At 50.1% G+C, this 15,319-nt stretch overlaps 3 protein-coding genes across 3 annotated transcripts; 2 read left to right on the top strand and 1 right to left on the bottom strand.

Annotated features, from left to right (window-relative positions):
- Positions 1-7,953: 7,953 nt before the first annotated feature.
- Positions 7,954-10,074, top strand: BO87DRAFT_192165 (centromere binding protein B). The gene is made up of 3 exons (XM_025618490.1): positions 7,954-8,629; positions 8,691-8,712; positions 8,774-10,074. Exons 1-3 carry the CDS (start codon positions 8,119-8,121, stop codon positions 9,942-9,944), a joined length of 1,704 nt encoding a protein of 567 aa, XP_025483454.1. The 5' UTR covers positions 7,954-8,118; the 3' UTR covers positions 9,945-10,074.
- On the top strand, positions 10,075-10,624 carry BO87DRAFT_192134 (uncharacterized protein). Its single transcript, XM_025618489.1, has one exon. The coding sequence runs from the start codon at positions 10,205-10,207 to the stop codon at positions 10,499-10,501; it is 297 nt and encodes a 98-aa protein (XP_025483453.1). The 5' UTR covers positions 10,075-10,204; the 3' UTR covers positions 10,502-10,624.
- Positions 10,625-11,409: 785 nt separating this feature from the next.
- On the bottom strand, positions 11,410-15,309 carry BO87DRAFT_327895 (PXA domain-containing protein; the record flags this gene model as incomplete). The annotated part of the gene is made up of 4 exons (XM_025620197.1): positions 11,410-12,190; positions 13,704-13,781; positions 13,919-14,633; positions 14,790-15,309. The coding sequence occupies 4 exons, from the start codon at positions 15,307-15,309 to the stop codon at positions 11,473-11,475; spliced, it is 2,031 nt and encodes a 676-aa protein (XP_025483452.1). The 3' UTR covers positions 11,410-11,472.
- Between the last annotated feature and the right edge of the window lie 10 nt (positions 15,310-15,319).

Here is a 15,319-nt window from a genome sequence, read left to right as displayed (position 1 = left end):
GTAGGTAAGATGAATCAGTATTTGGTAGTATGGATTGGGAAAGCTCGCTGGGTTGTTAGTTGAGTAGTAGTGATCCCGAATTTGAACATAGAAGCATAGGTAAGTAGAGAGATAGTAGGCAATCAGGAATCAATCTGACTTAACTACTACGATGGTGCTATTCTTACCGTTCGCGACCAATTTAGCAACTCAGGAGTCAGGTCCAATCAAGATGGAGAATGGGGTGGCTTTTCTTGGTCCATTCTAAACGAAGGCTCCATTTATACGAGTGGAGGGCCAAGATTGGAACGCCTCTGGGGTTAGTTAACGTAAGTAAGTAAGCAAGCAGGAAAGACACTTGAGATCGGTGCGTTCGTTCTAGCTAATATGTAGCTGTTACTAGTTAGTTTACGGGTGGATTGGGGGGGAGAACTGGTCGGGCACGACTGCCAGGCCAGTCTCCCCTAACGTAGTATTCGAATTGGTGCTGTGGTGATTTTTTTGATATTGAAATAGACAAATTAATATGGAAAGTAATGCCATGCCCAACTAACAGTTACATAGTACTCTTGTAGTACCTGACCTTCTGCAGCTAATGGCTGCGCCTGCAGATGCGGACAGGGTCTGGGGTACTTGGAAGGAGAACACTTCGATAGGACACACTCACTCCATCCAGCAGGGATTATTATCTTATTAGTTGACTAGTTTAAGTAAGTACTTGGTAGTAAGGTAATGCGGTCTGCCCCCTTCAGCCGAGTCTTCATTTATTTCTCATTTGCTGGGATGACGTACCTGTCATGACCGTACGGTACGATTACCAGGAGAGGGGGTGTAAGTACCGATACCTACTATACTTACTGGAGTAGTAGTAAGAGAGGCGGCGTAATCGGTCAATCATTAGCCATCGTCTGAATACTAACTATCTAGGCCATGGCGTCAGTGGTTCAGAAATTTTCTCTCGGGTTTGCAATCTTATCCTTTTCTTTCAGCGCTGGCGGTTTCTCGGAAATATGGTGAGCTTATGGCTAGTATCCTGGGTTTGATTCGGCAGATACTAAACAGAGTAATTGTTCGACTTCGGATGAGAATGGCCTAATCATTTCACTACCTTGCCTATCATCTAGTCAGTTAGTAGGTTAGTCTCTTAATTTTCTTTCTAATTACTATATTGCAGGACATCTCCTCATCTCTCAACGACCGGATAAGTGATTTGGTCAGTGTCAACCCCCCCTGGACCAATGACCGGCTCCAGGCGAGGCTCTTGATAACCGACTGCTCCATGCGATAATGCAGGTTGGAAGTTTTCCTCGGAGTATAGAGTACCCTGTGCATGGCTACTGACAGTCTCTCAAGAAGCGGTCTGCGCGGGCGAGCGGGATGGAAAGAAGCTGTCATGACGGGCGGCAATTATTCCCTGCACATAACAAGACCTCATTCCTATAAGATCCGGGAAATCCCCTTCAGTATTACTAATCCTGCGAAGCGGAGCTTGTCCTGCGCCTAACTTCAAAGTCTGCGTCCTTCTGCATATGACGGGCGAGTCACCGTTGCTGTTAGTTAATGCACGACTGCTTTTTTTTGCGGCGGGCTGGGTGGGGAGGGCAAGGGAAATGGGCTAGGTTGTATACAAAACTTGGTAGCGATGGGGGAAGGATGCGTGAGACCCCCCAGCAGGAAATGGTGGGAAGGAGGGGCAAAAGTAGGAACGAAATTAGGGAGGACAAGCCCGAGCTGGAGACACTAAACAGGCTGGAAAAGCAAGCGACAGGGAACCTCAGCCAAGTGGAGCAGTTTAACATGGCTGATGATGATGATCATTTCAGCAGATAACCTCCTGCAGTGATGGGGTGCCGTTCTCAACCCCGAGTATCTCCAGGAAGATGATGAATGGCCGATTGACGAATACTGATGATCAAGCGAAGATTGGATAATGCATCCGATCGAAGCGTCTTTTTTTTTTACCACCCTGGTCACTTGCGAGAATACATTGTCTCCTGATGTTGAGCTCTGCTCTTCTGCTGCGGCACAGCCTCGACAGACAGGCCGAATGGATGTCTGAAGAAGGCCTCGCCAAGAGTTATGGCTGAAATCTCCCCTAGTCCCCGTGATTCTCAATTCCCAGTGCTCCATAAAACCCAAACGAATTTTTGCTCATCAGATGACCGAAAATGCACCGTCCGACGGACGTTGATTCCCACTGGGAAGTGGAGGCTGCATTGCATCTGAGTGCTTTTCCTTCTCCGCCCGTCTCACCTTATTTGCCGGGAATATCACGATGCGAAACGGCCTCGCACAAATGAGCTTTCTTGTTACGCCATTTCTCTTCACCACCGTCCCTTCCAGGCAATTTTGCCTTGGATAACGCGGTATCCTCGGCCCTCACCATAGCCAATACAGCCATGGTGGCTTGCGCTGGTCAACACACAAAGGAAACCCCACGACGAGGTCGTTGTTTGTGATCGATAATGTGAGGAATGGCGCTTGAAGCGGAGAAGGTATTGTAAAGGTCAAGGAACCCTTATATCGGCGATCGGAAGACATGGAGATGGGTAGAAGGGTAAGTGGTATGTTACCTGTTTCGGGATCGTAGGATCTGTTCAGGCAGGCGCGAACTGCACCCGCCAATCTCCACTCCGATGTAGGCCTCAGATCTCCTCGCTTTTTTACACTCACACTTACACACACATACCTCGGCCATTCCTGATCCCACCGCTACATAGTTGTCCAGCAGACGCCCGCCACTGTCCAATAGTTACTCATGGTTCAATCTGTCCTTCCAAAGTGATGTCATACTCACTGAGACATTTATTCAGGCATTTGTCGGACTCGGAAGTGTTCCGTTTAGGACGAACCACCCCTCTCCTCGAATCCCACCATGGGCGGTTACGGTGGTAATTAGCCAGGTAGACTGGTGGCACAGCGGTGCACACTGCATGTACCTGGGACATGCTACATTGGAATAAACGAATCCAGTAGAAGCCCCCTTGACTCCTGCAATGGCTTGTGTACCTGACAGATATCTATTATTGGTCTGGTAAACCGGTAAGGCTACCACGAAATGGTGCCTCATTCGGTGCCTGTTGTCGCACCCCCGGCCCGTCCCCGGCCATTCCCCTTTCCGACCCTCTCCTGTGCTATGCACTTACATACCCTGGTCCATGCAAAGCCCTGTCGCTGAGCGGATCATCAGATTCAGCCAGTAGAAGTTCGGCTCTAAGCGCCGTCACCAGCAGCTGCTGGCCTCTACTATGACCTCAATGCGTCTTGTGCGATATCCTCCCTTTCCTTTCCCACTTCAGCTTTCTTTTGGAAGGGGCGAAATGCAACATCTTGAGAACTGGACCGACCAGGCAGAAGCGAGTCAGAAAGCAAAATATGTGTGTGTATAGAGTATGTGTGACTTTCATCAGTATACATCAGTGAAGCTAGCAAACCTCCCTCCACATCGGAAGCGTATACTGGATTATCGCTTCATGTGGTAACGTTTCATAAATTCCAAATAACCGGCTCCTCTGATTGGCAGATACAAGCAGATCATCTGTTGGACATTCGGCTGTACTGCTACGCACGGAAAGTGGCAACGACCTTTGAAGAAGATAGTAGGGTTCATGGTAACAATATCCGTTGTCTCAGGGAGCATTGCTTACAACCAGTATCAGCTTTCATTCTCATTGTTTCATTGTATCCTTTCATCTTGCTGGTACACCTAATCTTATCATTATATTAGTTGTTCTAGACTTCTGTCTATGCTGTCGCTTAATTTAATTTCATATACATCATACCGTGACGGGTAGTCAAGGCTCGACTGGGCGGCAAATGTATTACATACAATCACTTAGTACCTGACTCACGACAGCAGCCTCGTGGCCATCCGCCCAAGCGGGGCGGATTGGCAACGGAAGATGCAACCAGAAATGAGCCCAGATCAGTCTCACATCCCCGAAGGGTACAGCATACGTCCTTACATAACGTTTGATACCAAAAGACAAAATACGGGGAACTCTTAGCCCCTAGTACTATTTGGGCACTATTGAAGCCCCAGTAAGGCTGCACTTGCAGGGAGACCTGTCGCGTTCCGCTCAGGACACCCCGAAGTCGCACGGCAAGAGGGTCGAAGAAGAATGCAGTACCTTTTTTCTTTCTTTCCTCCCCTCTTCTAATCAGTGCCTGGTAAGTTTATGTTGGCTGATAAGATATACTGTTTTAGCTGACATTTGGGGGGCGGGGGAAGAAGGAGGAGGGGGGCGCACTTTGACAGGAAGTTAATTCCAACCGTCCGACTCCGACTCCGACTCCCAGGGAGTCAGACAAGTAGGGCTAAAAGCTTGCAATGATTCGCAGTGGACTGAAAGTTACACGGGACCTAGGAAAAGTTTTACCCTCGAATGATCAATGGCCGATCACTATCTTCACGTTCAAGGCGGGTAGGTAAGCATGGCCCAATGCGTCGAAACTCTCATCCGCCCAATCCATCCCCTCTGTTACTCGCACAACGGAGTCCCCCCGTGCCTGAATTTCTTCCAACCCTTTGCTATTTTCATATCCCAAGAATTTTCTTTGCCTTTGCATTGCTTCCAGAAGACCAACAACTGCCCCTCCTCAATCCACTCCCCCCAATTTCTCTGGGTACGACTTGTGCGACGATTTGCATTGCTTACTTAGGTTGTCGGCCCGGAGTGGACCGCAGCGGGTCCCAGGTGGACCGTGGGGTCCTAGCTCTAGGACCTCATGCTGGTTTGAACTTCAGTCGTGCTAAAAGGAACCGACTCTCCCTGACTAGAACCCATCCGGTCTGTGCACTCTCTGATAGGGGGAGTCTGGATTTCAACCCTGGTCAACCCCCATGTTAGCATGGCAGGCAAAATAAATTGAAATCGGTCTGCCGCCTCTCATTCGTCCATATAATCGTCTGACGGTATTTTCTCGTGACAAAGTACTATGCAGATCGCATTTACTCGCTGATGACTGGCTGTCGGCATGGGCGTCGACTATTGGTGAGCAGGCCCGAGTCATTTTCAGGCAAAGAAAAGAAAATTTAGAAAAGATGGAAAAGAAAAACATACATAGTATGATTGAATAATCATTATTCATCCGGATTGCGCTAAGCACTAGGAGAGCGAGGGAATTATACGGAATCCTCAAATGTGTGAAGTCTATTATGCCATGGACGGAAACTCGGCGTCGGAATCATATTCTGACAACCTTCCTAATACCAGTAAGGTAACAGAAACTACTTCCGAAAGTGGCAATCTAGCTCAACCAGCTGCACCACTCAGTCCTCATCGCCTTTAGTCTCCCTGAAAGATCGACCGCTTTTTGCCGGTGTCAATGTTTCTTCCTATTCCCTTTTCTTCCCTTTTCTTATTTTTCTTTTTTTCGTCTTTTGTCATTTTTTTTCTTCCCTTTCCTTTCCACACCCCCCCCCCCCCCCCTCTCTTCTCCTCACAGGCCACCACTTCCTTGATATCTCCTGATGCCCTGTACTTCTACATTTCCAGTGACCTTCCCCTCATCTCATGCGACCAATCCCCTGGTCTCCACCTTCTTCAGTCAGATCTGACATTCGGTCAACGCCACAAAGCGACATGGACCGGGCAGTGCTGGGAATTGAGAAATCCCACTTATCATCCTGGGGACTATCTCCAGTAGGAAACCGTTGGGATTTCGCCGCTTGATCATGAGCGACATTCCAGTATAGTTTCGAAGTTCTTTCTTTGTCCGCAAGTATGTCATGCGGGCATTTAGGTTCAGCGGTTTATCGATCCGTTCCCCGTTCCGTCAATTGAACCTTGGTTTGCCCTCGAGGGTTCCTCTCAACCTTCCATAACTTTTGTCCGAGCCGATCCCCTCATCTATTCGTTGGTGCCTGGTCCACTCACATCGCTCTTCGTCCCAGTTGCGGGATATATTGCTTCGAGTATGAATGTTCTACAGGATGGATGGAAGATAAAACGCGCAACATCCATATAATTAATCTGAAGTAGAGGCGAGACAAGCCAACAATGGTTAAGCAAGCAAAAAGAAAGTACAAGCTCCTCTGTCTAAAACAAATGAAAATTAGAAAGATGGAGAGACACTTCTTTCAATTGGAAACAGAGGATAGGCAACCCAGAGAAAGAAAGAAGACATAGACAAGAAAAGAAGGAGAAAAAAAGGTTAATTGTCCATTCTCGTAGTTGACCTATCCCTTTCATCCATCCACCGTTCAATTGCCCTTTTTGAGTTATCAACGACATTATCATGGATACCAGGTTCTGCTGCTCCACTTGAAATCGGGTACGGTCTCTAAGTACCCAATGTCCTCTCAGTGATCTCGACTAACCAAGTATATCCTGCGCTAGGCCAACGGTCATTGGTGTAGTTGACCGCCAGTGTAACACCAGGAAGCAAAGGAAAATCTCTGCGGTGGGAGGAGAAGACACACCTCCATCATCATGTCATTCTGTCAAGCTCGGGGAGCCTGCTGCTGCTACTTCCATACTTTGCCTGATTGCTAGTAGTTAGGAACGGACCATTCGCAACCACGATACGAGCCGTCATGCACGATACAGGATGCTGACCCGATGTGGTACGAGGCCTTACCATGCGTCTTTAGTGGTATTTGGTCGCAAAAGGCAGATCCCTGCTGGTCAATCTAGATCCCTGCCAATCAGCGGCAGTTCCCCCACCCATCATCTGGTTGGGGTTTAGCGTGCCTGCCTTTACTCTGAATTACTATTCGATTTCGCGGCCCAATCGTCGTGCAAGACCTGCATCTTTTTTATTTTCTTATTTTTAATTATTATTTATTTTTTCTATTTTCTGATTTTTTTTTTCTTTTTTCTTTTTCGATTATTACTTCCCCCCCTAAACCTTCCCTTGTGTTTTTTTCCCATTTCGCCCACAGCTCCAGGTTTCTCGCTATCTGGAAATCTGGATGTATCGCATCGTCGGCGGCGGCCTCGTGTCTGGCTGTCCGTAATAATCTCCTTGGATAGATCTGATAGGTTAGGTATCAACGAACCGGGGGGTCCCCTCTTCAAAATCGGTGGAATCCAGCCCTTCGATGTATCTCAGTAACTTAGTAGTAGTACTTAGTTTCTCGATAGGAGGTCCTATCTATCTGTATCGATTCTCATCGGCTGATGCAGAACAGGAAGCAGGTTACCTAGAACATTTACGACTTACTACTAGTACTAGTAATCTCCAGTCAGGACATCTGTACGGAGGTTACCGACTGATCTACCAGCTAGAACCTGAAGTAGTAGGAGTAAGTATACCACGAAATACGCTCTAGGTACATTTCCCTTAGTTCGTACTCAGTAGGTAAGTACTGCACAAACCTACTACATCCATACATTGGGTATTACTATATCTACTACTTTGCTACTTACTTTCCCTTCCATAACCTACTGCAACCACTGCCACTACTATACTTACTACTACTGCCTTCTCCGCCCAGTTTTGTCCGTGAACTGACGTACCTCCCGACGTACCTTACCCTTTTACCGCCCATCTCCTAGTCGTTGTTTCCTTCTCCAATTGATTCTCTTCCTTCCCTGATCGTCCCTGTGCCGGTGGCCTGGCCTGTCCCTTTTTTAAACTCCAGGCTTTACCCACCCGCCGCACTTCCTCCCACCCCTCCCCATAAGACGACCCGCCTCTCCATTTTTCCGTCCTTTTCCCCCCCTTGTACAGAAAAAGATCAGACTCCAGGCCTGCTGCAGGTGTCTGGTATGCGCTACTACTCTGGGAACCTTTCCGAACTACGAGTGTGAAGGAGATTTGCTCCCGAGGATCTTCGCTTTCCATCCACTCCAGTTGATGCATGCGAGCGCCTCAGCTTCCGTAATCGCACCATCTCCCTCGTCTATCATCCGTTCAAGCTCGAACATGCGTCTGCCTACCTTGTCTTGGCCTTAAGCTGTCCGTCGTTACTGGACATTCCTTTTCTTTGCTTTTTTGCACCCGTCTATCGATTCCCAAATCACCCGATCTCGGTCTTTATAACCTCTATAGTGCGCCGATAGAACTGTCTTCGTCGGGCACTGACTTCGGTGCAACCATCACCACCACTCACGAACCATTGTGATATCACTACCCCTCCTAGTCTCTCATCCTCCGCATACAGCCTCCACGCTTAGGGCTCGCTCGCCAGACATGGACACAGAGAGCAGCCATGCGCAGGAACATGACTTTGCGCAGACTTCCTGGCTTGATATAGGTGGATTCAGTCCCTCCGAGCAATCTCCAACGCTGGACTACCACGCCTTTGGATATGGAGTTGTACCACTAGACCCATCCTATGGCGTCGATATCCCGCCACCTTATGAGGGATTTCCAATAGCCATGCCTCCACCCCCGAGTTCCTGGCCTAGTATGCTTTCAAACCAAGGGCCATTCCCGGAACCGGGCATGTCAGTTGTACCCTTGATGCAGGCACCACCCACACTTGCCCCGGTGCCAATGATTCCAGCAGTTCCTCGCAAGGCATCCATTAGCAAGGCATCTACTGGCAAGTCGACGACCGGCAAATCATCATCCGGCAAGTCATCCAGTGGAAAGTCGAATAGCAACCCAACGCCTCGCAGGACTCTGACGGATGAAGACCGTCGGCGGATGTGTCTTTATCACGAAGAGAATAAGACAGCCAAGCAAACAGACATTGGAGGTAAAGCGTTCTCTGATCCTACTGAGGGAAGATTTTTTAGACTAACTAGTGCAATTTGCAGCATTATTTGGAGTCGAAAGAAGGTAGAGTCACCCTTAGAGGATCCCACTCGCTGAAAATATCGTCTAACTGGCATGATGAAAGTACTGTCTCAAAGGTCCTGCGGCAGAAGGATAAGTATCTCAATCCAGACGATGGCAGTCGATCTCCCATCAAGCGTGCCAAAGGAAGAGTCCCAGACATTGAAAAGGCTTTGTCTAATTGGGCGCGGAACTACCAGAAACAAGGCTACCCGTTGAACGATGAGATGATACGTGAGAAGGCCCTTTTCTTTGCTAGTACCTGTGGCAGTTCAGACGGCAAGGAGAAGGTGCTAAGTACCAGTTGGTTGGAGAAATTCAAACGCAAGTATAATTTGATGGGTGCAAGGAATCGCAAGGGCTCCTGGGCCAGCACAAAGAGCGAATCGGATAGCCCTACTTGTTTGAGCATCGATTCAGCACTGGCGTCCGCGGTCCAGTCGCCCACCTTACTCTCGCCTACATCCCCCACAGGCTTCCTATCACCATTGCCGCTATCACCCGTCCAGAGCAACGAGAACATCAGGGGCGAGCTTGTCCAGAGTCTTGCAGAGATTGCAAGTGACTATCAGCACACGCATACCAAGAGTACAACCTCGCTGGACACAACATGCTCTTTCTCTGCCGGGGTTACTAGCCCGACATCCACTTTTGTAACCGAAAGTCCATTTACTCCTACTAGCCAGTCCCTTGGTTCATCCGCGGATGGCAATTCCACCAGACCACGCAGCCAAACATTTCCACTCAGTTCGTCCGACCCGAACCTTTTGTGCCCTGATGAAAACTCCGAGCATTTGACAAAAGCCGCACTACGACAGTCACTCTCAATCTCAGAATATCAACCTCCCACTGAGGAACATCACGACCAGAAATTCCTCCCAGCACTTGATACATCTGCGAATACAATCAAACGCAATCGGAGCAATCCGGAATTCAAAGCCAAGTCCATATATCCACTATTGTTCTCAAAGTCCAACACTGTATCTCCGGTTAGCTCCCCGGGCTCGCCAACCCAGGATGAAGCTAGGAAAGCACTAGAGCTCGTGATGAATTATTTCAAACAGCAGCCGTCAGGTCTTGGGGCAGATGATTACATGACAATTGGGAAGTTGATGGAAAGGCTTGAGCTCGCCAAGGCACAGCAAGTGACCCTTCCAGGGGGTCTCACTCGAATTGACGAACATGACGATTCACCTCAATTGAACAGGAAGAGAAGCATCCACAGCCTTGGCTAGAAAGTCCTGGCTTGCCGGTGATCTCCCGAATCATGGCATCATAAACATGTAGCGACTACATGTGATCACTACCTTTGGCATATTATCCTAATATTTCTTCGGTGTTTCTCTATTGCTCTTTTCATTATACCACATATGGTTTATCTTTACCGGGCGGTCTTCTGCTTTAACATTGCATTTTCATGCCAGATCGAACAATTTTGTGACAGTCAGTGGCTCTGCGATACGGCCGAGGCCCTGAGAAAAAAACTCTTTTGTTGATGATACACCGCGCGAGGGCAACCTCAAATATCCGATCCGGTCTAAAGGGAAGGGAACCCAGGTGCTTGGTCCTGTTCGCAGGAACTTTTGGTGTTGAGAGGAGTGTCGCTTTGGAATACGGCCTTGAGATGGTTTTTATTTTTGTCTTTTTACTATTTGGCTCATATACTTTTGTCTCGAGACGAGCATATTATCCAGAACTTACCCGCTCGCGCGGATTTGCCTGCATCTGCATTTGTGTCACTATTCTGTACCTGTCCTTCCTTGCTTTCCTCTGTTCATTGAACATCGTTTGAAATCCTGGTGCATTAACTTGATGTGCGTTGATAGGGCTGCCAGCCGGGGTAAACTTAACTGGCAAACAACCTGGAAGACCCGTGATCATACGGTATCCAGACTAATTGTGGCTTTTCTTTTTTCTTTTCCCTCTTTACTTCTCTTCTTTCTTATTTGTCGTTGCTTTAGTGATTATTATTTTTTTCTCACCGCATTCTGCGCTATTCCCACCAACTAATACCTTGTTTGATCCTCCCCCCGGTCCTTTATGCGCTGTCTCTGGGGAGATGGCCTGGTCTGATTCGACAGATAAGGCACCCATCCATAAGGGACCCTGTCAGGTCCTTCTTCGGCCTGCCAGCAACCGGGGCTTCCCCCTCCCCACGACTAGCACGCCTAGATCGGGAGGCCTTCTCATTCGTTGACTCTTCTGCAGGTTTGCCTCGTTTCTTTTTTGACGTTCGGCCCAGGCAAGATGACATTTTTGTACCATCCCGGTACTCGGTCTGTCTGTCTGTCTGTTCATGCCGGCATGTGTTTGTAACCATTACGTATCATACTACTACTACCTATCTACTATGCTGTCGCTCTTTTTGGCCATTGGTGTATTGCTACTACTACTACGTGACTGTCTTTGGATTGATGCCATTGGCGGGTGGGGTCGAGAAAAGAAAAAGACGTCTTTGCAACGCCTGTATTCTGGGGCATGCATGAGTTGAGCTAAGGGAAATGTTTACTTCCACTTAGTTTGGGCCCACATTTTTCTGGTGACACGCCCTAGTTGCCACCAGAAGCCACCACAGCTTGGGCACGTGGTGATGGAGGGTTACATACCGCTTATATGAGTGGCTTAAGCACTACTTGTCTACCAGATTTCAGCAAGAACTGAACCCTGAAAGAAGGGTTATTATGCGATATTGGTATCATTAACATTACTATCCTAGGGGAAGGAAATATCTCGATGTAGCGCTCCGCGTACACTGTACGCCGTCTATGAGCCCGTATGGGTAGGCGGGGTCAAGTTAGATGCCAGGGGTAGCCCCCTGTCCTCCATTAGCTCGGCGATGCTGCGCTCAGACAACTCCGGAAGGAGCTTTGTGAGAATGGCTTCTATGATGGAATATACTAAATGCTTGTTGCAATAATCATCGGCAAAGAGGTCGAGAACCTCCTCAACGGCAGCGAGTAGGAGTGACTCCTCGTGGCCGCAATCTGCGGGTGAGACCGTGGATGACGCCTGGGGAGAGTCGAGCCAGGGCGATTCAGGCTCGTCGGAGCTATTCAGTCGCCCTGGGCGTCGGGACGGCGGGTTATGCTCGATAGGAACAGACGGGACACCGAAGAAACGACGTGCGATTGGGCGAGGAAGCCGGGAGAGAATGCTGGCCGCACAGCGTCGCTTGATAGAAGCGACGTCGGGCGTGGAAGGCCGCGGATCCGGCGATAAGGGCGCTGTCGCGGAGACACCAGACGAGGAAACGCTACTGCAAGCGTCACTTGCGCCAGCGGCGTCGTTAACAGACCCTTTCACTATAGGAGATGCTGGAGGCTGCACGGACAGCTGCGGCGCCGAAGCCGCGGCGCGACCATCTGCCGCTGTGGACGCTGGTCGGGCGTTCAAAGGAAAGAGCGCGGCCCTAGTCGCAAGAAGCAGGTTTGGAAAAAGGGCGGGGGTAAGGACATGATCGCGGATGGTCTCGTGAAGGAACCTAGTGGAGAAAAGAAAAACGTAAGAAAAAAGAAAAAAATGATTTTTTGAACAATGAAAATGAAGTGGAAAAACGATAATTAGGTTCAAGGTAAGGCAATCATCCCGAAGGGGAAACAGAAGGAGTCAACAGTCGAATCACACGGGGAGGTCCGCGATAGCCCCGAGGTAACAGTTGACACTTGACAGAATCTCAGACTGTGGAGATGCGGTTTGCCCCATCAGGATAGTAATGACGGCCACACTCCGATAAAGTGAGCAAGTCCAGTAGCACTAGAAGAGGGATCTGCTTGGCTAGGGGGGGCAGTACAGGAGCTTGGGCCAGCCATTGGTGCGAATGGAGATGCTGCCAGTGGTGAAGATGACGACAAGGCCGCGGACTGAGAGCATAAGCGCCTCGGATTCGTTCATCCGTCCAGCAACGGAGCAGAGAAAGATGACGATTCAGGCGTTGTTCGGGGGAAACCCAACCTGAGCGCCCTCCGGAAGCGTGTCTGAACGCACCATAGGGCCCCGGCGAGTCATGGCCGGGATTCCATCTCAGAAAGAAAAAAAAATATGGGGGCGAACTAGGTGATTGATGGCTTGAAAATGAAGAACAGGACGAGATTCCGCCCTATCCATGCAATTCCCCAAGTCATAAAACCGTTTCGCTCAACCAATAGGTGCCTGATCGTCATGATTCATTTTGAAGGCCCATTAGCGTCGGTCCGTGGGCCAGGACCTCGACTACGCCCATTTCCAGGGGCAGGGATAGGCGGTCTTCGCTCAATTTAACTTCGAAGGAGGTGGTCGACTAGCCGGTAGTGCGAAAATTGCTTTTTTCGTTGCGGTTCCCACCCTCTGAATCTTTGTGCGATCGATGCCGCGATCATTGTTTGACTGCCCCTCCGACCAGGTTGTGCACGGCACAAAAAAAGAGAGCTGGAGCTGGACGGGACGGAAGGGCCGGGCCAGCCCACGGTTCAAATTGACAGACCCATTGACAGACGGCAGCAGACTTGCAGACCAAACCAGGTCCAACGGAAGAGCAATTTAGAAAGTAGCAGTTCGGTATGTCCGAAGGCACCCCAGTCCCGGATGGCATGACCAGAAGATGTCAAAGCTCCTCCTTTCTTCCCCCGGGGGGGAGGAGGAAGAGGGGGCACAGCCAGCCCGCCCGTCCAACATGCTAGCTAGCAGTTTAATCAACTGGAAATCTGATGTCTGCAGAACTGGCAAGCCAGACGAGAGTCCGGTGTCATGTAACGGACGGTACCCGTCTGGTAAGAAAACAGTACGCGCCGGTCACAGTCGGTAATGACGAGACGGCCAGGGGCTGGACAAATGAGAGTCGAGAAAACGAGGGCGGGCGGGGGCTGCCATCCACCAGGCGATCAAGTGATCGTTGCAGCATGCGCGCAATGCGCATCCCACCTGCATACTCCTGCTGGCCCGCCGTCTTTACTCCAATGGCTTGCTTCTCGACCACTGCGCACCATCATCCTCTCTGACCATCACTCTCGCAAACACACCGGTCGCCGCCGCCTGTGTAGATCATGGTTCGGAGATCCAACCGTACCGCTTCTCCACAGTTGGGAGACCACATGCCCCTTAGGGTCGCGCCGTCTCGCGCTTCGAAACACCCATCTGAATCCAACGGCCATCCGTGGCCTGTAGGAGATTGCTTGCGAGAAATGATGGAGGGGGGTAGGGTTTGGGAAATTTCAAATCGGGATGTGCGACTCACCTATCAAGAACACTATCCGTATCACCCAATTTACCTGGACCGGCCAGGATCAGATACTGGATCAGTGCGAGCATTCCACACAGCCAAGGCATCCGCTGCGGCACATCCATCACTTGCGAGACCATGCCATACAATCGGTAGTCCAGCACCGGGCGCTTCTTGGAGGTTGCGCACGAGGGGGGTCCGTCCGCGTTGCTGGTTGGAGGGCATGGTGTCAGGGACGCAGTAACCGGAGGAGCGGATGCAACGCGAAACAGGCCGATCACAATGAAACGTAAAGTCACGTAGATCATGTAGGCATATTGTAGCGCTTGCCAGATCCAGTCGGGAACTGGCACTTGAACTTGAGACGACGAATGACCTTCCGTGAACGCTTCTTGAGAGAGAAGACCGTACTTGTGAAGTCTGGATCGCTGACGCATCGTTGCAGTCGCTGCATCCTCCTCCTTTTCATTGCGCCCTACTCTGTCCACCACCTTCGTGATACTGTCCCACAAGAACCATCCTTCGCTGACTTTTCCGGCCACTGCGTTGCCCAGCACAAGATCTGCCAGGATGTCGCCGAGCAGAGTCCGCAGAGAAGCATTTTCCAGGTCCTCCGTGGGAAGTAGCACCGCTAACATGCCGTGAACCAATAGTTGTCGATAGATTGATTCATTTTCTCTTTGCTGCGCAACAGCTTGAGCGTCTGACGGGTCGGGAATCGGTGAGAGGCCTGGATGCGGATTCAGAGCATGATAAAGCTCGCGGAGCGGAGATATCGAAGACTGTTCTGATTGTTGCTTCGCTAGTCTATATGCTATAGACAACCAAGGCCGCGGTCAGCTCATGTACCCCCTCCTTAGACGTCGGACAAGACGCAAGGTCTTACATGTAATGTGCCTCTCAACGAGAGCAGGAATCTCATCAAGAAACAGCTGCGCAACATCGGTCTCGCGCAACCTCTGCTCAAGAGCGCGGGTGCAGTGTGCAATGATCTGAAGGAGTTCGTTCACGAGCACCTGATCCGATGTGATCTTTGAGTACCAAGTGTACACAAACTCCTTGACGATGATGGCAATAAGCGCATAAAGCTGACGATCTACCTCATTCGAGCTCGTAAGTGGAGGCAGCAGATCTTCCGGAGGCTGAGGAGTAGTGGCACCCCCATGGTTACCAGCTTGAGGACATAGGACGCGTCGAATTAGAGCAATCGTCGCCTTGTCGCTCGTCGCATTAACTGGATCCTCTCGACTGGCATGTTTGACTGGCTGCGGGCGCGTCGGAGTTTGGGCAAAGGATTGCAGAGTTGGAGACGAAGGCACAGCCGTCGACTTCGAGCTGGAGGTCGTTGGGCCAGCTTTGAGATGCGACAGCGGATGGAGGCCCGGGCGGAGAGGGTCGCTGGTCATCTCATCGCAG

This window comes from Aspergillus neoniger, assembly GCF_003184625.1.
Source record: "Aspergillus neoniger CBS 115656 unplaced genomic scaffold BO87scaffold_5, whole genome shotgun sequence".
Lineage (NCBI taxonomy): Eukaryota > Fungi > Ascomycota > Eurotiomycetes > Eurotiales > Aspergillaceae > Aspergillus > Aspergillus neoniger.
Note: the sequence above shows the minus strand (reverse complement) of the source record. Positions and strands in the feature narration are given on the sequence as shown.